Source organism: Scyliorhinus torazame, chromosome 2 (genome assembly GCF_047496885.1).
Source record: "Scyliorhinus torazame isolate Kashiwa2021f chromosome 2, sScyTor2.1, whole genome shotgun sequence".
Lineage (NCBI taxonomy): Eukaryota > Metazoa > Chordata > Chondrichthyes > Carcharhiniformes > Scyliorhinidae > Scyliorhinus > Scyliorhinus torazame.
The window spans coordinates 238,211,093-238,238,525 of NC_092708.1; the positions used below are offsets into that span (position 1 = coordinate 238,211,093).

Sequence of the window (27,433 nt, forward strand, 5' to 3'; positions counted from 1 at the left end):
GGACAGCCCAACGATTGGTGGGCACAGATCACGGGCCACCCCACATTTGAGGGGGTGCAGGATCCCCCCTCCCCCCCCCCCCCCAGCGTTCACGCACCGTTCACGACGGCAGCGACTACGTGTGGATGGCGCGGGAGTGGAGAATCTCGCCCCTTGTGTACTGGGAGAAGCAGGAGCGTTTTTATCCGGCCAATCTCCGAACCCCTGTGGTCTTAGTCACCTTGCGCAAACTACCACCATCACTTCATCTCTAGCCACTTACCCGCGATCTCCGGTTTTCACACAATTGATCTTCTACTATGCCCACCCCCACCTCCACACTGCTGCCCTGCGTTTTAGACTCCCCCCCCCAGGTGTGAAGAAGTTAGTGGGGGTGGGAGCTGAAGATTTTTTGAGCAGGCCGGCGGGTGGGGGACGGGGGAGCGGGGTTTGGCTAGGGAGTGAGAGATTGTGTTGGTGGGCAGGGTTAGGGTTCACCAATCAGGCTGACTGACAGGTGGGAAATCTGCTAAAATAAATCCCAAAAAAGAAAATGCTGGAAAATCTCAGCAGGACTGGCAGCATCTGTAGGAAGTCTTACAACACCAGGTTAAAGTCCAACAGGTTTGTTTAGAATCACGAGCTTTTGGAGCACTGCTCCTTCCTCAGATGAATGAAGAGGTAGGTTCCAGAAACATATATATAGACAAAGTCACAGATGCAAGACTCAATGTATCGTCTTGCATCTTTGACTTTGTCTATATATGTTTCTGGAACCTACCTCTTCATTCACCTGAGGAAGGAGCAGTGCTCCGAAAGCTAGTGATTCAAAACAAACCTATTGGACTTTAACCTGGTGTTGTAAGACTTTTTACTGTGCTCACCCCAGTCCAAAGCCGGCATCTCCACATCATAGCATCTGTAAGGAAAGAAAAGAGCTAACGTTTCGAGTCCAGATAACCCTTTGTCAAATCTTTTTGCTTTTATTACTAAAATAATTTGATTTTATTACTAAAATAAATTAGCGTCACCATGTGGTTAAATCCAAGCAGGTTGTCTTGGAAACCTAACTTTTAAGTTATCAATTCCAAAAACTTTCTCCCACGTCAAAGTAAACATGGGAGCCGATGGCTCTGAATAATGTCACTTCTGCTTTCAAAAAGTGGCAGGAAGAGCATTAAACACGGTGGCACAGTTGTTAGCACTGCTACCTCACAGCACCAGGATCCAGGTTCAATTCCGGCCTTGGGTGACCGTCTATGTGCAGTTTGCACGTTCTCCCAGTGTCTGCATAGGTTTCCTCCAGGTGCTCCAGTTTCCTCCCACAGTCCGAAGATGTGCAGGTTAGGTGGATTGGCCATAATAAAATTTCCCCTTGGTGTCCAAAGATGTGCAGGTTAGGTGGGGTTATGGTAATAGTATGGCAGAGTGGGCCTATGGAGGATGCTCTTTCAGAGGTTCGGTGTAGATTGATGGGTCGAATGGTCTCTTTCTAAACTGTAGGGATTCTATGAACGAGCTGATAGTATCTGCAGACTTCCTGAACTGTGGGAGCTGTGAAATTGAAACAATATCCAGCATCGTGTATATAATTAAAAGGAATTTGCTGAGATCCCAGGTAACACTGCACTGCATGGATGCTGCTTATGCTAACATGCTTATAGAGATGCCGGCGTTGGACTGGGGTGAGCACTGAAGGAGCAGTGTTCCGAAAGCTAGTGATTTAAAACAAACCTGTTGGACTTTAACCTGGTGTTGTAAGACTTCTTACTGTGCAGATAAAGTAAGGTAAAGTTGCATAGTCCCAGATGACCACAGGCTGCTTTCCCATTTGAGAGGGAGAGCTGACTGGTGGTGATTTAATCTGAGGATCACCACACCTCAGGCAAGTTTGAGAAGAAGAGGCCTTCATGAATACAGAGCATGACAGTGTTAGAAATATGGGCAGCAATTCTATTGCAGCTTGCTGTTGGGAGAAAGTGTTTTATTTAAGGCGTGTATTAGTCCTGACATATTGGTTCAATTTTACAACTAGGCAGGGACTTGTACAATGGTTTCTGTGCTGACCACTGAAAAAACCCAATGTCATTCGTGGGTTCTAATCAAACAGGAATCTGACTATGGGGCAATTCTGTAAATACATACATAGCAAATGGTGAGCAGTAGCCATGTAACTATATTCAAAAGCAGTCGTTTCAAGAGGAAGCTTTCTGGGCGGGAGTTTAATTTCACAGGAATGGGGTAAGCTATGTTGACAATTCTAGTATATCTTTTAGTTTCTTAAAATAAAAGCAAAACACTACAGATTCTGTAAATCTGAAATAACAATAGAAAATTCTGGAAATATTCACCGGTCTGGCAGGGTCTTTTGAGGGAGAATTTCAGGCTAAGGACCTTTCCTCTCACCTGCCACGCCATGAGCATCTACATGCAATGGATCATCCTCCACGCCCACCACTTCCAGCGTGATCCCATCACCAAACACATCATCCCTTCCCCTGTCAGCATTCCAAAGGCACTGGTTCCTCTACAACACCCTGGTCCACACCTCATTCTCCCCCAACACTTCACCCATTCCCATGGCAGTGTTCCTTGTAAAAGCATGAGGTGCAACTCCTGCTCTTTTGCCTATTCTCTCCTCTCTGTCCAGTGCCCCAAATACTCCTTCCAGGTGACACAGCGATTTACTTGCACTCTTTTCAATCTACTCTGCTGCATTTGCTGTTTGCAATGTGGTCTCCTCTACATTGAAAACCAAAGAGGTGTCTTTGCAAAACACCTCTGCTCAGTCCACAAGCATGACCATGAGCTTCCTGCCATTTTAATTCTCCACCTGTCTGTCATGTGAGAGTACCTTGAAGAAATGGGTGTTTATAAATGGGTGTGTATATACATATCTGTAGTGAGAGTACCTTTAAGAAATGGGTGTTTATTACTGCAGTGATATCAGAGAGTGGGTGGAGCTGGGCTGTCTGTCAGCTTTTTACTTTCGTTTTTGAGCAGGCTGCAGGGTGTGTTCTAGTTTCGTTTTCAGTGTTGGAGCTGAAGCCAGACCAAGCAGGTGTACTACTGTTCTCTCTGCCATCAAAAGACTATCTCTTGATCATTTGGTGAATTCAGAATTATAAATGTTTTCAGTAGTGACTTTAACCTGATGTGCTTCTGATAAAGGTTTTGTTTTTAAGTCATATGGATGTTAAAAAGGAAAGCTTCAAGGTTTACTTAGTGTGGTAGTCTTTGGGGGTTGTATTTGAATTAATGGTTGCTAAGATGGTCACGGTTTGTTTTAAAAAGGTTTACTTGAGTTCATAGAATAAACATTGTTTTGCTTTAAAAAATACTTTTCCATTTCTGCTGTACCACACCTGTAGAGTGGGCCGTGTGCTCCCCATACCGCAATCTAGTCAAAGTTGTGGGTCAGTTGAACTCCATGATACACTTTGGGGTTCTCTAAACCCTGGTCCATAACAAGTCTCTCAAGCTGACGTCTCCATCCTTGGTCTGCTGTATTCTTCCAATGAAGCTCAACACAGGCTCGAGGAACAGCACCTCAACTCTTGTTTAGGCACTCTACAGCCTTCGGGATTCAATATTGAGTTCAACAATTTCAGACCAAGAACTCTGTCCCTCCTATTTTGTTTCTGTTTATCTTTGAATTTGCTAGTCGCAATCTTGTTTTTCATATTTGTGCTTTCTGACACAGTTGTTCACTATTTTATCATTTACATCCATTCTGGACAAATCTTTTGCTTCCTTATTGCAACCATTCCTACTTTCTTTGCCTTTTGTACCATTAAATCTTTTGTCACTTGTTAGCTCCTACCAATCACCCTATCAGAGACCTTTCTTTTTGTTCTTCCTGCCCCTTCCACCTTTTCACTTGCTCAAAACCTATACCTTCCTTCAGCTCTGAAGAAAGGTTCTTGACCTGAAACAATCACTCCGCTTCTTCCCATACACATGCTATCAGATCCACTGAGTATTTGAATATTGTTCAAAAGAGAGACATGTTGAAGCTTTTCATCATGCACTCATCAGGACAAATGCAAGGATGCCAAATTTCAAACAATCACAACAAATTATATCACAGGAGAAAAGGGTGGCTGATTTGTTGGCGAGTCGACTCAGATTGGGGAAAGATTTCCATTGGGAAAGCAACAGCGAACTAAAGGCTTCCCAAGCTCCTGGGTAATTCAAAAAAGACACAAGGCTTAAACATATTCCATTTATTTGCAGAAAATGGGTCCCTGTGTATGAATGTACGTGGCATCTAGCAAGTGTAAATGAGCCACAATACGGTCTTGACTGACGATCTTAAATTGGTTGCGAAAGAGAAAATGCTGGACAATCTCAGCAGGTCTGGCAGCATCTGTAGGGAGAGAAAAAAGCTAACGTTTCGGGTCCGATGATTCTTTGTCAATGTCATCGGGCTCGAAACGTTAGCTCTTTTCTCTCCCTACAGATGCTGCCAGACCTGCTGAGATTTTCTAGCATTTTCTCTTTCGTTTCAGATTCCAGCATCCGCAGTAATTTGCTTTTATCTTAAATTGGTTGTAAGTGTAGCGATTAGCACACTCAGGATTATTCAACAATGAGAGGTGTGGGCGGGGGTCAGCGAATCACACACACATGTTTTAGTGTTGCAAAAGATTGGGAAGATTCTGGGCGGGAGTGTTCGCAGTCTTAGTGGCGGAGGAGGTGGAGCCGGACCCGTTGGTGGTGATATTTGGAGTTTCAGAGAAGCTGGAGCTCATGGAGAGGTGGAAGGCTGATATCGTGGCCTTCGGCTCGGATTGCACGCCAGCGAATTTTGCTGGAGTGGCGGTCGACATCGCCACCGGGGGTAGCGGCCTGGTTGGGTGATCTGTACGACTTCCTGCGATTAGATAAGATAAAGTATGAGTTAAGGGGCTCTTCAGGGGGCTTTGAGGAAAGGTAGGGGATGTTTGTGACCGTGTTTCAGTGGCTGATCGTCGCAGGGGGATGCGGGGGGGGGGGGGGGGGGGGGGCGCGAAGAAGGGCATGAATGAAAAATCTGTACAGACTGTATAGTTAATTGTTGGGAAGTATGTTTCCTGGGATGTTTATTCGCGGTAACCTGTTTTGATACATGTTTGTAATTAAATACATTTAAAAAAAAGGATTATTCAACAAGTACTGCCCAATCATGGAATCACATCTAACACTGGACAGTTTGGGGTTTTGCTAGCCTGCATCAGGACTGCTATGGAAGGGCAGCATGGTGGCGCAGTGGTTAGCACTGCTGCCTCACAGCGCCAAGGTCCCAGGTTTGATCCTGGCTCTGGGTCATTGTCCATGTGGAGTTTGCACATTCTCCCCGTGTTTGCGTGGGTTTCGCCCCCACAACCCAAAGATGTGCAAGGTAGGTGGATTGGCCACGCTAAATTGCCGCTTAATTGTAAAAAATTAATTGGGTACTTTAAATTTATTTTAAAAAAGGGCTGCTATGGAGGCAGCCTGAGGGCTTTGTTCCCTGGGGCAGCATATATCCTACTCTCTGCAATGGCCCCTGCTCACGGAGGTTGCAGAATTTTGAGTGGAAGCTCACGTCCCATATCTCTTGAGGTGTGGCAGATGAATATACCCATCAATCCACCTTGCAACGTCTTATAGGCATCAACACATTTCCAATTTCTGTCCACTGTAGAAAATACCCAAACTTGTGAGCCCGAATGAAAATCTCTGCATAAAACTTTATAGGGGAGAGAAACTCATTAATTTTGATGCATGAAGTAAACCTCATGAAAGGAACTATTCAAGGTTCAATTTTTCTTATTCCGCGAGTAATTTCATCCGTCAGATCCTTTCTTTTCCAAGTTTTTTTGCATGACTTGGCCTCAGGTATAAATTGGTCAAACTAATGTGTGGCTTTCAGTGTATGATTTTCAAAGCCTTTGTGGATTAAGCTACAAGTCACTGTACTTGCTTTAGCTGCATGAAGCTATTGCCGTGTAGCACCATGTTAATGTTCTAATGCTAATTCTTCTATCTGGAAATTGCTTAACAATAGGGCCAATTTCAGTGTTGATTAACTTTGACTTACTGCTGAATAATTATTGTACCTTTGTGTTGCTTTGATTGTGTGTCATCTTCCAAGAGAAAGTTTAAAATTGATTTGGGAACTTAGCAGCTGAAGCTATCTATGGTAAGTGCACAAAGTGCAAGTTCATGTAATCATCATTAAGGATGAAATTATGCGCCTATTCCATAATTTACAGACAATTTCATCGAGATCAGGGATAAACATACATCAATGATTCACTGGTCACGCATTCCAACCAGATCAGCTTATATTATGTGGCAGTCAAATCAACGTAGGTTGCTGTTTTCTATTTAAATTGTTTTTATTAGTGAGTCTGCTGTATATCTTAGTGGATTTATTTCTGTGTATAAACAAAGACTATGGAGATATTTAATTTGGTTGTATGCGTAATTTATTTTGTGAAGTTACAGCACTGTTGAGATTAGAAATAGGGCTTTTTCAAAACATTAGCTGTAAATGGAATAGGGAAACACTGAACTTTGAAACTTAACGACTGCAGCATATTAGTGCAGCACCACAAGGTTCTCTAATATTACAATCATTTCATTTGATCTGGTACTTACAGCTTACAGCTGCTGTGGTGGCTCGAGACATACACTGGAGGTTTCCAGCAATTAACAAAAGGGGTTTACTGATGAAAGGCAAAGACAGTTAGATAACGAGCGCTGAACACTATACAACAGATCATTACACTTAGGCTCCGTGGTCCACACGCCCAGGGAGGGGCCTGTGCAAACTCCCCATGGCCAGGCTTCACGCACCCCCACATGATTGGCCCCGAGCTGGTCGCGTGCTCAGTGGAGCTTGCCCCTTAAAGGGGCCATGCTACCACAGCTGCCTCATAAATAAAAGGTCAACTTCAGAGCCAACGCTTCAAAATACTTTCTAAAGTCTAAAATCTGTTGCCCTACCTACTGCTTGTAGCTACTTTGTAAACACACAGGAAACCCTGTCTAAACAAACCCTCAGGTCCAACAGTGTTTATACTTCAAATATGTCGCACTGTCTGTGGGGCACCTTAAGGTACTGAACGGCAATATATAAACACAAGTTCTTCCATCAAGCAAAACACGACATAAACTCATTGACTTGAAACAATGCTTGATGTCAGCATCATTCGACTAGCCATACAGAGTTTTTGGAGTCTGTGATGTATGTTCTGTCTCACAGGGTTTGTTGAAATAGTTTTAATTCTGATTGCGGGTTCCATGGTCAGAAATGGGTTTCCATTAAAATTTGAAGTAAAACTGAAGCAAGAAGCAATAATTGAAAAAAACTCAGTGTCACATTTTATCAGGACAGTTAGTACTTCAGCTTCTCTTTTTGAGTGAGGGTTTAACTCAGTAAAGGGTTCCTCATCCTGCTGATAACCACTGACCAGGGCTTGTTCTTGTACATGTGTAGAGATCAGGGGAGGATATGAACAGGAATTGGCTGTGATTACCCAGCACCATTCACAGTGTAGGTTTGCACATTGGACATCTGAGGGTGCCGGAATCCTATGAAGCTATAGAATCATTGAATGATACAGCACTGAAAGAGGCCGTTTGATCCATTATGCCTGTTCTGATCCTTTGAAAGAGCTACCTTTCAAGTGTTTACATTTCCCCTATTGATAAATCTGTAATGTCTTTCTGAAGAAGACCCATGTCAGTATGTGTTTCTTTAGTGCTTCCTAAGGCACTCTATTGGGAGTGTGCATTTTATATTCAAGTATTTTCTCAGCGCTGGGAGGAATATTAGTGTCATATTTCAATCCTTTTAGGTGGTAGTGTTTTAAAAGAATGAAAGGTGCATTTTTTGAAGATTCTTTCAAATAAGAATTGGCATAAATGTGTCTTGGAGAGCAGCAAATCTCAAGCTCTGATGAAACTCAGTGTGGTGCTACTGACAGCAAGTAACTTCTGTAGCATTTCCCCTTGTGTCTTTATTAATTCACTCACTCTTCCTGAATTTCATTTAATCCCATGCTTTAAATTTGTAATTTAAGAAACTTCAAACATGATTAAAGACTGCGGCAGTTCTTGACTTCGCAAGATCATCAATTGACTTGCTCCACATGTACGTGCCTGTACAGTGAATAAATTCGAAGCATTGTCATGTTGTTAGATGACATTATTGCATCTTTGAGTACTTTCTCTTCAACTATCTATTTTGGTTTTAGACTCTCATGTGCATGCTCTCATTCAATGGCCAGGGACAACATCAACAAGATTCTATTGGGCCATTGAGAGAGGATTTTCTCAGCAAAGGTACTGACTAAAAGATTCAACTTTCTCTTGGGTTTTTGACTTTGGGTAAGTCAGTCAGACGGAACTTGTGGAAGATTAACTTTGACAAAGGGTACCGGCGACCATTCCTGAATCACGAACCAGCTGTCTAGCCAAGTGAGCTAAACCTGCCCCTTCTGGCGACCATTCCTACCGAGGACCTAGAAAAGCAGCACCCAAATGGAGACCACCTTCCTTCAAGCACCATCTTCTCCTCATCACCTTGAACATTCCCACTATTCAGAATCAAAGCCAGTTTCTAGATGTTCAGCACTTAGCTACAATTTATCACAGGTTAGGATCCCCATCTATACTTTTTTTTTTAAAATTCACCTGCTGGACGCTTATCACAGGAATTTTGGAAAATGATTTCAATCCATTCTTACTGATGGACTTGCTTCTTGTCTTTAATGATATTGAGATGGATAGGTCGAGTGGCGCGATTCAACTAAAAGGGAACAAAGTTCCATAGCGAATGCATTTAGATGCGTGGGTTCCCAGCACTCACAGCATCGAGAAACGCATAGATATAAAATGCCACCCACGTTAGATAGGGGGCCTAAGCAGTGAATGCGCGGGTGAGGCCACACATAGCCCCGTTTTGTGCACTGAGGAGCTCTGCTTACCAGACGTCCTCAGTGCAGCGAGAGATTGGGACCCCCGATCTCGGAGGCCCAGGAATGACCCCCGTCCCACCCCACAAGCGCCAATGCACTATGGGAGGGTCATCGCAACCCCCACCAACACCTGTGCAAGGCACCTCCGACCCAATTGCCAGCGCACACAAAATACCAGCTTGGCATCCTGGCAGTGCCCCTGCAAGTTGGCAGTGCTACTTAGGCACATTGGCAGTGCCAAGCTGGCACCCAGGTAGCTCTGACAGGGTGCCAGGCTGGCAGTGCTAGGGTGCCAGGCCTGCAGTGCCAGGGTGACCAGGTGACACCAGCAGTGTCAGGGTACCACCCTTCCCAAAGGGCATGAACCTGGGGGCCTCCGATCTCCAGGGAGACCCCTTGACCGTTTCATCTGGTCCCAGTTTGTGGAGACCAGTGCTGAATGGCGCTCACTTGAGGTTTCCGAGGCAAAAGGGATAGATCCTAACGCCCAGATACCTTGGGAATCTGCACTTTAAAATGAAACTGGCTGTCTCCCTTTAATATGCAGATTTGCAAAAAGGTGACCCCGCCCACAATGGGAGGGATTTTTAGCGCTACGTCCCGCGAGATCTTGTTAAATCTTGCGAGGCGTTGCAAGCCGGTTAGATTCAGAGAGTGGGGTCTCCAGTTTTCGATCGCCACGCTGCACCATGGCGAGATGCTTTTTAGGTGCAGCATGGCTGTTGGAACTATGTTTCCTCTCTCACATCTCAGACCTCCTCTGTTATGTAGTAGTAGCACTTCAGGCATTTTCAAGATGCTTCAGGCGTCATTATGAACAAAATGTGTTCAATGACTGCAAATGCTGAAAGAGTTTGGAACCTTCTCGGGCTACAAACTTAACCTGGGCAAAAGCGAGGCATTCCCAGTGAACCCAAACGGGAGAGGGAGAGAGCTGGTGGGGCTCCCGTTCAAAACAACCCAGATCAGATTCCGCTACCTGGGGATCCAGATAGCCAGAGACTGGACACAGATCCACAAGTGGAACCTGACCAGCCTGGTGGAGGATGTAAGAAGAAACCTTCAAAGGTGGGGCTCACTCCCACTCCCCCTGGCGAGGGGAGTGCAGACGATCAAGATGAATGTACTGCCAAGGTTCCTCTTCCTGTTTAGATCCATTCCGATCTTCATCCCCAAGGCCTTTTTCCAAAACATAGATAGTCTATTCATGGCGTTTGTGTGGGGGGTTAAGAACCCGAGAATCCCAAAACAGACACTGCAAAGAGGGAAAATCAAAGGGGGCTTGGCCTTACCAAATCTGGGCAGCAACGGCAGAAAGAGTGAGGGGATGGGTACAAGAACCCGACACAATTGGGTACAAATGGAGGAGGCATCCTGTAAAGGAACGACCCTCCGGGCCCTGGCTACAGCACCACTCCCATCCCCCTCAACAAGATACACAACAAGCCCAGTGGTAGCAGCCACGCTGAGAACATGGACCCAGCTCAGACAACACTTCGGGATAACTAAAATGTCCCCCATGGTCCCCATTGCGGCAATCACAGATTCCCCCCAGCCATGCTAGATACCACCTTCAAAAGATGGAGGCGGGACGGGGGCACATTGACGGTCGGGGACTTCTACGTAGGGCACAGACTGGCGACACTAGACGAACTGACGAGGAAGTGGAGGCTAGCAAAAGGACAGGAAATGAGACACCTCCAAATAAAACACTTCCTCCGCAAAGAGACAGTGGGGTACCCCGGGGCCCCAGAAAGCACACTACTAGAGGACCTGATAGGCACAAGCAACGAGAAGGGGGGGCTATGTGGGAAAATATACGGACAGCTACTGGACAGAGCCCGGACTCCACTGGACGAGATCAGACAAAAATGGGAGGACGAACTGGGGACAGAGGTAGGATGGGGTCTCTGGAGCGAAGCACTGAGCAGGATGAACTTCACCTCCTCCTGCGCAAGGCTAAGCCTCATGCAGCTCAAAGTGCACCTGACCAGAACCCGAATGAGCAGGTTCTTCCCGGAGGTGGAGGACAAATGTGAGCGGTGCCAGAGGGGCCCGGCCAACCACACCCACATGTTTTGGGCTTGCCCCAAGCTTGCTGGGTTCTGGACAGCCTTCTCCGAGGCAATGTCCAATGCTGTGGGGGTGAGGGTGAAGCCATGCCCAATAGTGGCAATCTTTGGGGTATCGGAGCAGCCAGAGTTACACATGGGGAAGGGGGCCAACGTCCTTGCTTTCGCTTCCCTAATCGCACGCTGGAGAATCCTGCTCGGCTGGCGATAGGCAGCACCACCCACAGCTGCAGACTGGCTCGCTGACCTCTCGGAATTTCTCCACCTGGAGAAGATTAAGTACGCCACCCGAGGGTCAGAGGAAGGCTTCCTGGATACTTGGGGCAGTTTGTCGGTCTGTTCCAAAACCTGTTCGAGGCCAACAATGAGGAGTAACCTAATAAGAAACCTAATAAGGCACGTAGGGTCAGTTAAACGAAGGAAAAACGAAACCTCTATATAATAAAGGAAATTAATAAAGGGTGAGAAAAATGTGATGTGTATATATACAACTGTTTATAAATATGAGAAATGCCAATAAAAAGACTTTTTTAAAAAAAAATGTGTTCAATGATAAAGAGATACTATGTACAGGCTATACAGACCTAGGCTGCCTTGGAACAGTCCTCACATGTTGACTCCATGGATTTCAGGGGCGGGATTTTCCGACCCCTGCCGGGTCGGAGAATCGCCGGGGGTGGCGTGAATTCCGCCCTCACCGGCCACCGAATTCTCAGTCACCGGAGATTCGGCGGGGAAAGGAATCACGCCACGACGGTCGGCAGGCCCCCCCCTGCGATGGGCCGAAGTCCCGCTGCTGTAATGCCGGTCCCACCGGCGTGAATTAAACCACCTCCCTTACCGGCGGGACCAGGCAGCGCGAGTGGGCTCCGGGGTCCTGGGGGGGGCGCAGGGCGATCTGGCCCTGGGGGGTGCCCCCACGGTGGCCTGGCCCGCGATCGGGGCCCACCGATCTGCGGGCGGGCCTGTGCCATGGGGCACTCTTTCCCCTCTGCATTGGCCATAGCCTCCGCGATGGCCGAAGCAGAGGTGACTCCCCCCCTGCGCATGCACGGGGATGACGTCAGCAGTCACTGACGCTCCCGCGCATGCGTGGACTTCCACCGGCCAGCGGAGTCCCTTCCACGCCAGCCAGTGGGACGGCAACCACTCCGGCGTGGGCCTAGCCTCTAAAGGTGAGGGCTTGGCCCCAAAAGATGCAGAGAAATCCGCCCCCCGATGCCGGAGTGGTTCACGCCAATCCATCCCACCGGGAACCCCCGCCCCGCTGGGTGGGGAGAATCCCGCCCCAGATATATTCTGCCCAAGAGAGGGATCTTGCCTCTGGGGCAATCACTCACTCTCAGTCTCCATTTGTCTCTCAAGCCGGGCGGCCCTCTTCTGCTGTGTAGTCTGTCATGTGAAAGTACCTTTAAGAAATGGGTGTGTAAGAAATGTACCTTTAAGAAATGGGTGTTTATTACTGCCGTGATGTCAGAGGATGGGTCGAGCTGGGCTGTCTGTCAGCTTTTACTTTCATTTTAGGCTGTTTGCTGCAGGGTCTGTTTTAGTTTCGTGTTCAGAGCTGGATAGCTGCAGTCACAGCCAGAAGGTGTATTAGAGTCTCTCTCTGTAACCTAAAGACTGTAAATCGATCCTGGTGATTTAAAACTAATAACAGTGACTTTAACATGATGTGCTTCTGGTGAAAGGTGTTTTAAGTCTGATGGGTGTTAAAAGGAAAGCTTAAAGGATTACGTAGTTTTGTATTCTTTGGGGGTTGTACTTGAATTGATGGTTGCTAAGATGTTCACTGTATGTTTTAAAGGTTAACTTGAGTTCATAGAATAAACATTGTTTTGCTTTAAAAAATACTTCTCGATTTCTGCTGCACCACACCTGTAGTGTAGGTCGTGTGCTCCCCATACCACAATCTAGTAAAAGTTGTGGGTCAGGTTAACTCCATGATACACTTTGGGGTTCTCTAAGCCCTGGCCCATAACAAGTCTTACACGGACAGAAACCACAATCACTATATCCCTCCCCATTTAACTTTTTTATACAATCTTCAAAATTAATCTACTCCAACCCAAATTCTAATTAAACATTATACACACAAGTTCGAAACGTAGCTGTTTTTCAATGATGAGATCTTGAGGCCTGCATTTAACCTAACATTTCAACGAGCAAGCTTCAACTATGGTCTTGCATGGGACTCTGCCACACAGGCTTTTTTTCTTTCTGAGTTCTGTCCTAGACTCTACATTGATCAAGGATTACATACTTCACTCTGTGGACAGTATCACTCCCCAGTCCTCTGCTGATCCTTTTCTCTGTCAAGCACCTTACTCTACAAAGCATGCAGGTACCATCACCACAACCCAGTCTTATGTCTTTACAGCTCATTCACAAATTTGGTCTGCCATTTGAGAAGGAAATGCTCGTGGTACTCTATTCCTGGTACTTAGCTTGTGTGTTAAAGTTCCTTTGCTTTATACCATTTTTATTCAGCATCTTTTCTATCGACCATGTTATCATATTAGCTCTATTAGAGTGCCCATTTCAGCAATCTTATTCTGGCATGTAATTTAAATTTCCTTCTCTGCTTGAATTGCTGCTTTTTCTAGTTCTCTACAGCTTAGCTCAGTGGGCTATACAGCTGGTTTGTAATGCAGAACAAGGCCAGCAGTGCGGGTTCAATCCCCGTACCGGCTTACCCAAACAGGTGCCGGAATGTGGCAACTAGGGGCTTTTCACAGTAACTTCATACTTGTGACAATAAAAGATTATTATTATTCAGCTAAGTGGCTTTATTTCCCAACTGTTGCCTTCCCAATCTCTCACTCAGTTGAGAACTGATCTATCTTTATCTGATGATTAAGCTGTTCCCCTTGGTTTCTGATTCTTCTCCTCAGCGTGTTGGGCACAACACATGTACCTGTGGCTTATGGAGAGCAACTAGTTAGGCTGCCACAATTCACATGGTGGGTGTGATGTTCAATCAACCCTGTGTCTGTACTCACTGAGTGTCTCCACTGGAAAGAGACTGAGCATGTGTGAGGTGTCCTTTTATATGGGTTGGTGTAATTCCTTCCTGTGGTAGTGTCACCTCTATGTGTATCGTGAATGCCCATTGGTCGTGTCCTAGCTTACTGACCTATTGGTTGAATGTCTGTGTGTCATGTCTCTGGTGTTCCCTCTAGTGTCTAGCTAGGTGTAGTGTATGTACATGAACCCTTTGTGTACTGACAGTGATGTATATCACCACAGTTATGCTGCCGTTAATGGTAGTGAAAAGTGCGGGACCAAGCTTATTGGGACGAAACTGACCAAAATAGATCCAGCTGAATTGGCTAAACATTTTCCAGCTGGAAAATGGTTGCCTGAGAGAACTCCTGTGCAGAAACCAAGAGGTTTTCCGAGAAGGGCACGGATCAATAAAGGGAGCAAAGGCGACATTACATGTAGATCCAGAGGCAGTCCCAAAATTCTACAAGTCCCGACCAGTACACTTTGTGTTAAGGCAGAAAGTCGATACGGAAATCAAAAGATTGGAGCCTGAGGGAATAATAAAACCGGCCCAGTTTGCAGAATGGGCGGCACCCGTGGTGCCTATCCTTAAGCCGGACGGCTCGGTCTGCCTTTGTGGAGATTTCAAACAAACAATATATCGTTACTCACAACTGGACAAATACCCAATTCCCCGGATTGAGGATTTGTATGTAAAGCTGGCGGGAGGACTCCTATTCTCAAAACTGGATATGAGCCACGTATATCTACAACTGAAGCTGGACGAAGAGTCGCAAAAATTCTCAACGATAAACACCCTGAAGGGCCATTTTCAGTATACAAAATTACCCTTCGGGGTATCGTCAGCCTGTGCGATATTCCAGAGGACAATGGAGAATATATTACAAGGGTTCCCACAGGTCGCCATTTACCTGGACGAAGTCCTCATTACGGGAAAAACAAAGGCAGAACATCTGCAAAACCTGGAGGAAGTCCTTCGGAGGTTTTCAGCAGCAGGCATGCACCTAAAGAGGGAGAAATGTGTTTTTCTAGCCTCTCAAGTAACTTATATGGGTTACAAGGTTGACAAGACAGGGTTGCACCCTTTGGAGGATCAGGTGAGGGTGATTAAAGATGCCCCGGCCACCACCACAATCCAGGAGTAAAGATCTTTTTTAGGACTGGTGACATACTATGGAAAGTTTATACAGTACAAGGCTTCCATCCTGGACGCCCAACACCAATTACAAAAAAAGGGGCAAGCCTGGGAGTAGCCCACCCGCCAAGACAGGGCTTCCAAGAAGATCAAAGAACAGCTATCCTCAGAGAACATCTTGGCCCACTACGACCCCAGGAAACAGTTGGTGCTCACTTGCGACGGGTCTCCATATGGCGTTGGTGCAGTTCTGGCACAAAGAGGGCAAAACGGACAGGAACGGCCAATTACGTTTGCTTCCAGGACGTTAGCAGCAGCAGAATGAAAGCACCCCAAATTGAAAAGGAAGGACTGGCTGTGATCTTCGTGGTGAAGAAATTTCACCAGTATTTTTAATCACAGACAAGCCATTGCTGGGTTTGCTGAAAGAGGACAAAGCGGTGTCACCAATAGCTTGGGCCCAGATCCAACGCTGGGCCCTACTACTGGCAGCATACCAGTATCAACTGGAGCATCGACCGGGAACCCGGGTGGCAAACGCTGCTATTACCGGACAACCCGCCATTAGTACCCAGGATGGAGGAAACTGTGATGACATTACATTTCCTGGATACCCTTCCAGAGGCCGCACAAAACATTCGTTTGTGGACTCAAAGGGACCCGGTTTTATCAAAAATAAAACACATGCTGCTAACGGGGGAGATGGAAAGACCGGTCCAGGTAGAATTCCACCCTTACTGGAGCAGAAGAGAGCAGGTCACTGTGGAAGACGGGATCCTGCTGTGGGGGGCTCGAGTAATAGTTCCAAGTCAAGGCCGTCAAGCCATACTGGCTGAACTACATCATGGGCACCCTGGAGTCTCAAAAATGAAGATGCTGGCCTGGAGCTATGCCTGGTGGCCGCACCTCGACACAGACATAGCGGCATTGGTAGGTCGGTGCCAAGAATGGCAACAAGGGCAGAAGGTGCCACTGGCTGCCCCGCTGCACCCATGGGAATGGCTGGTTAGACCATGGTCGCAACTGCATGTCGATTTTGCAGGCCCGTTTATTGGTTCAATGACTTTTGCAACAGTAGACACCCACTCCAAATGGCTGGATGTCGACAAAATGAACTCTGCAAATTCAACAGCTACCATCGAAAAAATTTGCACCTCGTTTGCAACTCATGATATCCCAGAGGTGTTAGTTTCGGATAATGGATCGGTTTTCACCAGCCAGGAGTTCACAAAATTCATGAAGTCGAATGGCATTCGGCACATAAGGACGGCACCACGCCACCCGGCATCAAATGGGTTGGCGGAGAGAGCCGCCCAGACCCTAAAAGTCGGGTTGAAAAAACAATCAGCAGCATCATTAGACACCAAACTGTCGCGCTGGCTATTTGACTACAGGACAACCCCACACGCCACAACGTGAATAGCACCGGCGGAGCTACGCATGGGCAGATGACTCCGAAGCAGGTCGAGTCTACTATTCCCAAATTTAGGCGGAAGAGTAGAGCGACACCAAGAGGCTCAATGCAGGAGCCACGACAACGCTCGCCAAGAAAGGCAGTTCAATGCAGGTGAAAAAGTATGGGTCAGAAATTATGCCAATAATAAAAAAACACCTGGACCAGGTGCGAGCCTCAGATTCGTTTCCTCCTCCAGAGCTGACTCAGACCAGCATACCAAGGACCGCGGAGAGTCGCTTCCGACAAACTATTCACGCCCCTCCGACACCACTGGTGAGGACATCGGACTTGGATACGGACACTGTGGATGATGCCGCAGTTGTACCCCTGCCGCCGGAGGAAAGGGGCCAACTACCCCTCAGGTGCTCCCATCAGAAAAGACTGCGCCTAGCCATTATACCCCCCAGCGGTCCCATCGGAAAAGACTGGCGCCTAGCCATTATACCCCCCAGCGCTCCCATCGGAAAAGACTGGCGCCTAGCCGTTATACCCCCCAGCGTTCCCATCGGAAAAGGCTGGCGCCTAGCCATTATACCCCCCAGCGCTCCCATCGGAAAAGACTGGCGCCTAGACGTTATACCCCCCAGCGCTCCCATCGGAAAAGACTGGCGCCTAGCCGTTATACCCCCCAGCGCTCCCATCGGAAAAGACTGGCGCCTAGCCATTATACCACCCCCCCGCAGTGCTCCCATCGGAAAAGGCTGGCGCCTAGCCATTATACCCCCCAGCGCTCTGATCGGAAAAGACTGGCGCCTAGCCATTATACCACCCCCCCAGCGCTCCCATCGGAAAAGACTGGCGCCTAGCCGTTATACCCCCAGCGCTCCCATAGGAAAAGACTAGCGCCTAGCCGTTATACCCCCAGCGCTCCCATCGGAAAAGACTGGCGCCTAGCCGTTATACCCCCAGCGCTACCATCGGAAAAGACTGGCGCCTAGCTGTTATACCCCCAGCGCTCCCATCGGAAAAGACTGGCGCCTAGCCGTTATACCCCCAGCGCTCCCATCGGAAAAGACTGGCGCCTAGCCGTTATACCCTCCAGCGATCCCATCGGAAAAGACTGGCGCCTAGCCGTTATACCCTCCAGCGCTCCCATCGGAAAAGACTGGCGCCTAGCCGTTATACGCTCCAGCGCTCCCATCGGAAAAGACTGGCGCCTAGCCGTTATACCCTCCAGCGCTCCCATCGGAAAAGACTGGCACCTAGCCGTTATACCCTCCAGCGCTCCCATCGGAAAAGACTGGCGCCCAGCCGTTATACCCTCCAGCGCTCCCATCGGAAAAGACTGGCGCATAGCCGTTGCACCCCCAGCGCTCCCAACGGAAAAGACTGGCGCCTAGCCGTTATACCCCCAGAGCTCCCATCGGAAAAGACTGGCGCCTAGCCGTTATACCCCCAGCGCTACCATCGGAAAAGACTGGCGCCTAGCTGTTATACCCCACCCCCCAGCACTCCCATCGGAAAAGACTGGCGCTTAGCCGTTATACCCCCAGCGCTCCCATCGGAAAAGACTGGCGCCTAGCCGTTATACCCTCCAGCACTCCCATCGGAAAAGACTGGTGCCTAGCCGTTATACCCTCCAGCGTTCCCATCGGAAAAGACTGGCGCCTAGCCGTTATACCCCCAGCGCTCCCATCGGAAAAGACTGGCGCCTAGCCGTTATACCCCCAGCGCTCCCATCGGAAAAGACTGGCGCCTAGCCGTTATACCCTCCAGCGCTCCCATCGGAAAAGACTGGCGCCTAGCCGTTATACCCTCCAGCGCTCCCATCGGAAAAGACTGGCGCCTAGCCGTTATACCCTCCAGCGCTCCCATCGGAAAAGACTGGCGCCTAGCCGTTATACCCTCCAGCGCTCCCATCGGAAAAGACTGGCGCCTAGCCGTTATACCCCCAGCGCTCCCATCGGAAAAGACTGGCGCCTAGCCGTTATACCCCCAGCGCTCCCATCGGAAAAGACTGGCGCCTAGCCGTTATACCCTCCAGCGCTCCCATCGGAAAAGACTGGCGCCTAGCCGTTATACCCTCCAGCGCTCCCATCGGAAAAGACTGGCGCCTAGCCGTTATACCCCCAGCGCTCCCATCGGAAAAGACTGGCGCCTAGCCGTTATACCCCCAGCGCTCCCATCGGAAAAGACTGGCGCCTAGCCTTTATACCCTCCAGCGCTCCCATCGGAAAAGGCTGGCGCCTAGCCATTATACCACCCCCCCGAAGTGCTCCCATCGGAAAAGACTGGCGCCTAGCTGTTATACCCCACCCCCCAGCACTCCCATCAGAATAGACTGGCGCCTAGCCATTAGACCCCCCCTCCCAGTGCTCCCATCGGAAAAGACGGGCGCCTAGCTGTTATAACCCCCCCAGCGCTCCCATCGGAAAAGACTGGCGCCTAGCCATTATACCCCCCAGCGCTCCCATCGGAAAAGACGGGCGCCTAGCTGTTATACCAGCCCCCCCCCCCCCCAGCTCTCCCATCGGAAAAGACGGGTGCCTAGCTGTTATACCCTCACCCTCCCAGTCCGAGGCTGAAGTGGGGGATCCGGACCCGGCGCAGAAGCAAAGCAGGAGACCCGTGAGTCACGAGGACCATGGGTGCTCCTCGGACTTTGCGGGGAGGGGTGTAATGACTTAGGCCAGGCCTTTGAGGTTGGCCAATTAGAATACGAGTTCCCTGATTAGTGGCCCAATCAGGGAACCCCTTTCTCTGTAAATAACAGGGAGTGTCAGATCCTCTGCACTCCCGGTGTAGACAGCAAGTTGGATGCACCTGGTTGTTCGGCTGTTGGGTTTGTAAATAAAAGGTATTCTGGTGAAGGGACTTCTGCCTCCGTGAACTTATTACATTTAGTCCAACGTTTTGCTTTTGCAATCCATTCAGTTTGTCTGTTTGGGTTTCTTCCAAGGTAAATCCAACCATCTCCAACAATCGATAGACTTTCCCTTCTCATGCTTTGCATGTTTTCAGAGAACTGCCACATTCCTTTTGTTTTCACTGTTTCTTTTCTCTTCACTCTTAGTTCTCTTCTGTTGGGACTTGTCTTACTTTCTGACTGATTACAGCTTTATTGTTTGCCTGTAATTCATTGCCAAAACGTTCAAGGAACTTCTCATGACAATGCAAAAGGATGGAACACAATGGAGTATATTTGCCTTCAGCTCTTCACTTAGTCCTTCAGGGCCATCTGTTGCCTTATTTCTGGTTTCTCTCCATGCCTTTCTACTGGGGCCTTTCAGTTCCCATCTTCTGGGGCCTTTCAGTGTCCTCCTTCCAGGATCTTTCAGTGATTCCTCCTCTTCGGGATTTTTTTTACTGCCGACTCTGAGTCAGGTGTTGCCTCTTCCTTGAAGTCTTGCTTAAGGACCCCTTTTGAGAATTGCCCTCTATCTATTGTCTTCACTGCTTTCCTTTCTCTTGTATTTTGTTCCTTCTTATGGTTGTTGCATTAAATGTTCTTCACCTTTAAATGCATTACCACTTCAAGGCTGCCAACCTTTTTTTTTTAAAACCGTTAGCAGCTGCCGGTTCTCTCTCTCTGCTTTTCTCTTTTGCGCTTTTGAAGTTTTGGCGGGAAACTCCAGCTCCCCCTTTTGAACCTTTTTAAACATTTAAAACTCCTCTTTTCAATTTTGGCAGAAGACTTCCGCAGCAATTTCTGGTTTTATTTATTTTAGCTGCCTGGGGAATCTGTTTCTTTTCCCTTCTTTTTACGTGTTGGTTTCACTTGTTAATTTTGCTCCAAGATCCAGCACTGCCCGTTCAGGACTTTTTCCGAAAAAACCTTTCAACTTCTTTACTTACAAACAGAAGGAGGTCTTCTCCACTTCCCAAAACTCCGGAGTCTAGAGTCTCAGCCTCTTCATTTTTCTGTGCTTCTGGGACAAGTCCTGCAGTTCCTTGGGATATTTTCCCTCTGTTTTCTTTAAACACTGCTCTGTATTCTCTTTTCACTCTCTCTCTTCAAAAACAAATTCCGCAGCAACTCTTTGGGCGTGAAATAAAGGAAACATTTCTAAGGGGCATGATCCCATGGCCACACTGCGCCCGTACGAGTGCCGGGACACATGCGGCTAAAAGCGCTCGCTATAGGACTTTGTTCCCAATTAATTGAAGCGTCCCCAAGAGTTATTTATGGTGGGTTTTGCTGGAGTTTCCCTCTGGCTCTGTCGGCGAGTTCCTCACCGCTATCTAACCACACTTAAGTCACTTTTTTGGACCGTGGGGAGTTTCTCACCGGTTCAGCCCACACTTGAATTATTTTCATCAGTGGGGAGCTGAACCCGCCAGCCGGACCGGCTCCTGGGAGTTCCTTGGGCCGCCATTTTGAAAGGGTGCCCCAATCTCTAAGTGAGCTTGAGTGTCCGGCACCTCACCCCACCTACCCACGGGCATTGTCGCTGCCCACACACATGGGCATTACCCCCTCAAGTGATGACACCCCGTTATGGGGTCTCTCCGAGTCCCCCCTTTTCAGGCCTTTCCAAGCCCCCTTCCCACCTTCCAGAACCCCCACCCTTCACCCCCATCCATCCAGAGGCCCCTTCATATCCACCATGCACCCCTCTGCTTCCATCACCTTTTCAGAAAGAGAGTTCCAAATGCTCACGGCCCTCTGAGAGAAAATAAAATCGCCTCATCTCCGTTTTAAATGAGCGACCTCTTATTTTTAAACAGTGATCCCTAGTTCTTGATTCTCCTACAAGAGGTAGAATCCTCTCCACACCCACCCTGTCAATACCCCTAGAGATTTTATATGTTTCAATCAAATTGCCTCTTACTCTTCTAAACTTCAGCCGATATAGCCGAGCCTTTCCTCATAAAACAATCCGCCCATTGCAGTATTAGTCTGGTTATCGTCTGAACTGTTTCCAATACATTTACATCTTTCCTCAAGTAAGGTGACCAATTCTGTAAACAGTACTCCAAATATGGTCTCACAAATGCCCTGTAAAACTGAAGCTCTGGATTATTTTATTAATGAAGGGTTGATTTCTGAAATGAGGACGGGCTACTTTCAGAAGTGTCAGTTAACCCAATTAACACTATTTCGCAGTCAACACCATCATCCGAGCTCCTCAAGTGTACAACTGTCTTTCAATCACTTCTGGGTTATCATCATTGTTTGTAAAGAATGGGTTTCTGATGACTGCCCATTAATAGCTCAAGTGGAGGTCTTGTGGTGCACTGGGTAGCGGCCCTGCCTCTGTGCCAGAAGCAAGGATCCCACCTCAGGACTTGACGACCAAGGAAGGTGCCAAACGTGGCCAAACAGGGTGAGTCCATCAACCTGAAAATACTTCCAAAGTACGTGGTAGTGGGAGAAACTCCTGGTTAGCCGTGCTTGATGCGGAGTGGTGCCCCTCAAGCTGTAAGCCACTGGTGACAGATTAGCATCCTGTTTTGGAAATTACCAGCTATGGAAACAGACAAAAGTCTGTCTTAGTGCAACACTTGGTGCAGGAAGAAGGGAGAAGATGAAGAACAGCGCAAGTGACTCAGGTTTAGACAACAGGACCAGAGCAAAACTAAAGTCCTGCAGATAGAACCTGGTTCAGAATTATTGAATATCTCATTGTCTTTATATTGCAATGAAAAAAATGCTGCTTTATCAAATGGAGCAATTAACTGCTAATAAGAATTCTACCCCTCGTTTTCACCTGACCATCCCTGGAGTAAATTAACATTCACTTATGAATCTAACTGCCAGTTACACCACAGTAATATGATTTAATCATCAACAATTACAGCTTGAAGTGTGTAATTTACAAAATCACAATCAACCAACTCTAAATCGGCTGTAAAAATGTTTTCCTCGGGTGACCTTTGCACTATAATAAACATAGGTGAGCTGTTACCGTTTGCCTGGTGAGTTGGTTGATGATACAGGACACACTGGGGTGTTAGGTTATATCATAGCAAGAGCACAAATTCTTCATGCCACCCCACCAATAGAATACTTCCAGTATAACTCAGGAATATATATTAATTCATATGAAAGTATGTAGCATAAGATCTTCTCATCTTTCCACATAACCACATAATCTCTAGCTTGAAGTCCAGGTAGAGAATTGAATGAAAACGGTTTAGGTTTAAGCAGCTTTTCCCAAAGGAGCAAACCGTAAGAAATCCAACTGCAATTGGAAAAAGAGTTGCAATTTTTCCCAAGATATACAAGTGCCTGCCCATCCCCTCATCAGAACAAGGTAGATGTGACTACGTCTTCTAACGTGTGATGACTAACTGGTGGCTGTCTGATTTTCCTGGTTTTGTGCCTACGCAAACGTGTATGAACAAACCAAAGTGACGGGGCTGGATTCTCCGTCGGCTGGATTCTCCGCTTTGCCGGCAGCGCACTCATGTCCGCGGATTTCCTGACGCCGTGGGAGTGCCCACAATGGGAAACCCCATTGGCTGGCTGCCGGGACGGAGGATCCTGTGCCAGCGGGAGCGTGCGCACCAGAAAACGGTTGCGGTGGGACGGAGAATCTCGCCCACAGGCCTGAAAAGGCTACTAGTTCCTTTGAGCCTGCCCCATGCTCATGGTGGCTGGACTATCATGACTAGATATTCCCTACTCCTCTCTGCCACCATCAACACCAGCACGAGAGGAGGTTTTGTGGCTCGATAAGGAATATCCCTGTCTCTGAGACGGAAGCCTCGGGCTGAAATCCCACTTCAGCACTTGTTGGGCATGGAATGAACATTCATGATATATAACCAGGTCGATGATCAGCCTGTCAACACGTCTCCTACTATCCCACAGAAGGGAAAAAAATGTGTATGAAGATAACAAACATCACCAGCATGCCCTCCCTGCCTCTGTACTCTTGCCTTATCCTGGAGAAGCAAAGAGGGGAAAAATCGACGTCCAATCAGGGGAAATTGTTCCGGAAAACTTTTCTTCTCCCCCTCAGGTGATGAAAACCAGTTCAGGGGATCAAGCGTTAGCTGGATGTACACATCCTGCCATCCCAATGTAGAGGAATGTCTATGGAAGATGTTAACTGGTATCTGCAGGACTTAGAATGTGAGGAAGTACATAATTTGAAAAGTAAAGCCTTCTCTTGTTTCTTTCATCTCTTTCCTCTTTCTGAAGTGTTGAAATTATTGGTTATGTCGAGTGCCATGTGTTAGGCAAACCAAAGGTTATTGGGGGGGTAGTTGGGAATGTGAAATCGAAACACAAACAGATCAACCGTGATCGTTTTTGAATGGCGGAGCATGCTTAAGGGGGGGATTTCGTATGTTTGCATGCCTTGACTTTGCAGAGATAATGCGCGCAAAGATGGGAATCTTTTGTTGCTCCCTCGTTCATTCGTCTAGCTGTCATACCTGCGATGAGAAGGTACAGACTAGGAAGTCTGCCTGAGACAGAAAATGGATGTCTAGAATCACACCTCGCAGCGAATTCTCCGTGTATCGATTATGCAGGCCAGCTGACCACGAGATGGAGTTATCACTGATGAATTCGAAGTCTGGGTATCTGGAGTGTGGAATCGGGTGGAGAAATAGAGGAAAAAGAATGAGAAAAGTGGATTTACAGATCTTCTCAATCCTCAACACAATCTGTCACCTCAAGTGAAAATAGCACTTTATCATAGAATCCCTACAGTGCAGCAAGCCATTCAGCCCATCGGGTCTGCACCGAACCCCCGAAAAACCACCCTATCCCCATAACCCCCCACTAATCTTTGGACATAAAGGGCAATTTAGCATGGCCAATCCGCCTCACCTTAATGCAAGTCACAAGTCCTGCATCCTATATTTCTTTCCGACGATCATCATTTACAATTGGTCCCACAATCATAGGTACAGACCGTACAACTGCCAGTCCAATTCAGCAAATATCATGCTAACCTGGGACAATCATTCTGATCAAATTATGACAAAAAACAACTGCCAAGGTTTGGTTCCAGAAAAACTTAACAACCCTGAAGAAATAACGATCAACTGATGGATCAGGAACCGAATGGTTGCCGCAGTACGTCACGTGCTGCATATGTGTTCCCACTGTGGAATGCACCATTGAACAGCCAATCATGGCTGTTCAGCAGATAATGCTAGCACTATGATGCCAGTGCGTTTAGTGGGATTTAGAACCAATGACAGGTTAGATATCCAACCAGAGTTGGATAAAAAATACAGCTGATTGAACATAACAGTCAACCAGGAGTAGTCACCAAAAGTCACGTTCTGAATTGACAGTTAGCGCTTCAAAATCTCCCATTCTTATTCAGACTTCCATAATATTATGATGTTTCCTCTTGTGGAAGAATCTAGAGTTAGGGGTCACTGTTTAAAATGGAGATAAGACCAAATGTTGTCTCTTTGAAGGTGGTGAGTCTCTGGAACTCTCTCCTTGAAAAGGTGGGGGAAGCAGAGTCTTTGAATATTTTTATGGTTGAGGTGGATAGATTCACGATAAACAAGGGGTGGGCGATAGATTATCAGGGGTAGGCAGAATGCAGTTTTAAAGTTACTATCAGATCAGCCATGATCTTATTAAATGGTGGAGCAGGTTCAAGAGGCTAAATGGCCGACACCAGTTCCTTGCTCATATGTTTGGATAATATTATGGAATTAATATTGTTCTATTAAAGAAAGATGGGTTGCAATGAAGGACAGACAGCTTGGCTGAAGGAAGCAATCAGGTTCAGCCCTTCCAAGAAGTTGCTTGGCCGCAATTCCTTCTGTAACTTCAGTCCCAATACTTCAATTTGACCAACTAGTGCGAGGTTTGAGTTTAAGACTTTAAAGAGTTTTTGGAGCAATTTCCTGACTTAGCTGATGCTGCCCATGAGTTGTGCAAATTTAATGCTTGGGCTCTTGGGAATAAGACTGCTGAAATATTTCAACAGTTAACGAGCAATTGTAATAAATACATGTTGAAATTACAAAGTTGTGACAATATATTGTTGTGATTGGGTGACTGGATTGCACCCGGATTCTGCACCGTTTAATAATACATTTCTGCCGCGAGGTACAATTATCCAGTGCCTCCATGCCACAATCAACATTCGACATGATACACATTTCATACGCTATTTTAGGATTTGATTTTCACATCAAATATGGTAACAAACTCTATTACTTTTCCTGTGGGTTGTTTTTGCACATCTGAAAATGGAAAAGAGAGATATGGACCCAAACTCATGGTCTGCATAAAATCCCCTGCAGTCTGTTTTTCTCACAGTTGTTCTCTTTGGTTCATTTTCTTCTGGGGCGTTGTTTCATTTTACTCTTTCTCTCTCTTTGCTTCACTTATCACCTATTTATCTACTCCAACTTTCTCTGATATTTTGTTCCCCCACCTCTCACCCTCTTCACGTTACGGAATGAATGCCATCCCTGCCATTTGCTTTTATCTCACATCTCTTTCTGTCCCCAGCACCAGTTGAAAGTTGCTCCATGTGATGGCTAATTTCAAAACCATGCTCTCTGAGAGTATGCACTGATTTAAAGATTAGAGATGTTGAACTGCTCAAGTCATTTTCAAACAGTCATTGGGTGTTTCCCCCATCTTTTAACACATTTGATAGGCAAACAATAAAATTATTTAACTACATGTGTATTTACTCATAGCTGCATTTGCAAATCCACAATACAGCCCCCCAGCTGACACATTCTAAAAGATGATATGAGGACATTTTTTTTGTAATATCCTCTGGGGGATTTTCTGTATTAATGGGAATACTATTCTGATGAATAACTAATTATATGACACATAATGAATAATACTGGACAGTGTTGCTCTTTGATGTCTGGTACTCAAGGTTGATGTTAACTAAGACTTAACGTGGGTAGCACGGTGGCGCAGTGGGTTAGTTCTGCAGCTTCACGGCGCCGAGGTCCCAGGTTCGATCCCGGCTCTGGGTCACTGTCCGTGTGCAGTTTGCACGTTCTCCCTGTGTTTGCGTGGGTTTCGCTCCCACAATCCAAAGATGTGCAGGCTTGGTGGATTGGCCACACTAAATTGCCCCTTAATTGGAAAAAAAGTGAATTGGGTACACTAAATTTATTTTAAAAAAACTAAGACTTAACGTGCTTCATCAAAAGTAAGAGTCATAGGGTAAATAAATGCCTTTGGTCAGTTTTATTACTGCTCAGTATTCATTAACGTGGCATCATACCGTTTAGACAATTGGAAAGGAACTATGAAGGATAACAGATATAGAAAACAGAGTCATCAGGCACTGCAGTACCTGCTTTGTCCCAGGATGAGAATTGATTGTTAGAGCAACGTACAGTGAACTTTCCTCTACATCTAATTATGTGACACCAACACTGGGATGACTACTCAAAAAAAGTAATGGAAATATTTTCCATTCCTGACACCTCAATAAAAGCCAAAAAATTCCCATGAAACATTATTTAACAGTTCATTTGTCAAAATATTAAGGTAGGTCTGTCACAATTCAGGTGGTAGATTTTATGCACCCGACCAGCACTGTGTGAGATTCCCATTGATAGTTCTGGCAGCAAAGTGGCTCCCCCCACAATTTTGAGGCCTCGCCTGAACTCCAAATTGCCCTCCTTGTCTCCAGTTGGTAACACTCTCATCACCTCAGGAAGTCAGGGAGTTATGGTTTCCAGCCCCAGTACAGAGTCTCATGCCCAGAATCTAAGCTGACACTTCAGGGAATACTGCACTATCAGAGACCCTGTCCTTCGGATGAGACATTAAACCAAGGCCACGTTTGCCATCTCGGGTGAATGTAAATCATCCCATTTCCAAGAATAGTGACAGAGCTATCTCCTGGTGTGTCTCATAATAAATCTGCAACCAACACCAGCCCGTTCAGCCCAAGCCCTCATTTTCAGTTATCTGCAGCCTGCA

At 46.9% G+C, this 27,433-nt stretch overlaps 1 protein-coding gene across 6 annotated transcripts in view; it reads right to left on the reverse strand.

Annotated features, from left to right (window-relative positions):
* Nucleotides 1-27,433, reverse strand: part of LOC140396632 (alpha-(1,6)-fucosyltransferase) — a 1,055,147-nt gene that overhangs the window by 10,360 nt on the left and 1,017,354 nt on the right. For all 6 annotated transcript variants that reach the window (XM_072485445.1, XM_072485437.1, XM_072485429.1 and 3 more), the window contains one exon: nucleotides 23,929-24,079. In XM_072485445.1, coding sequence (XP_072341546.1) covers nucleotides 23,929-24,079 — 151 coding nt within the window. The remainder of the gene's footprint in view (nucleotides 1-23,928; nucleotides 24,080-27,433) is intronic.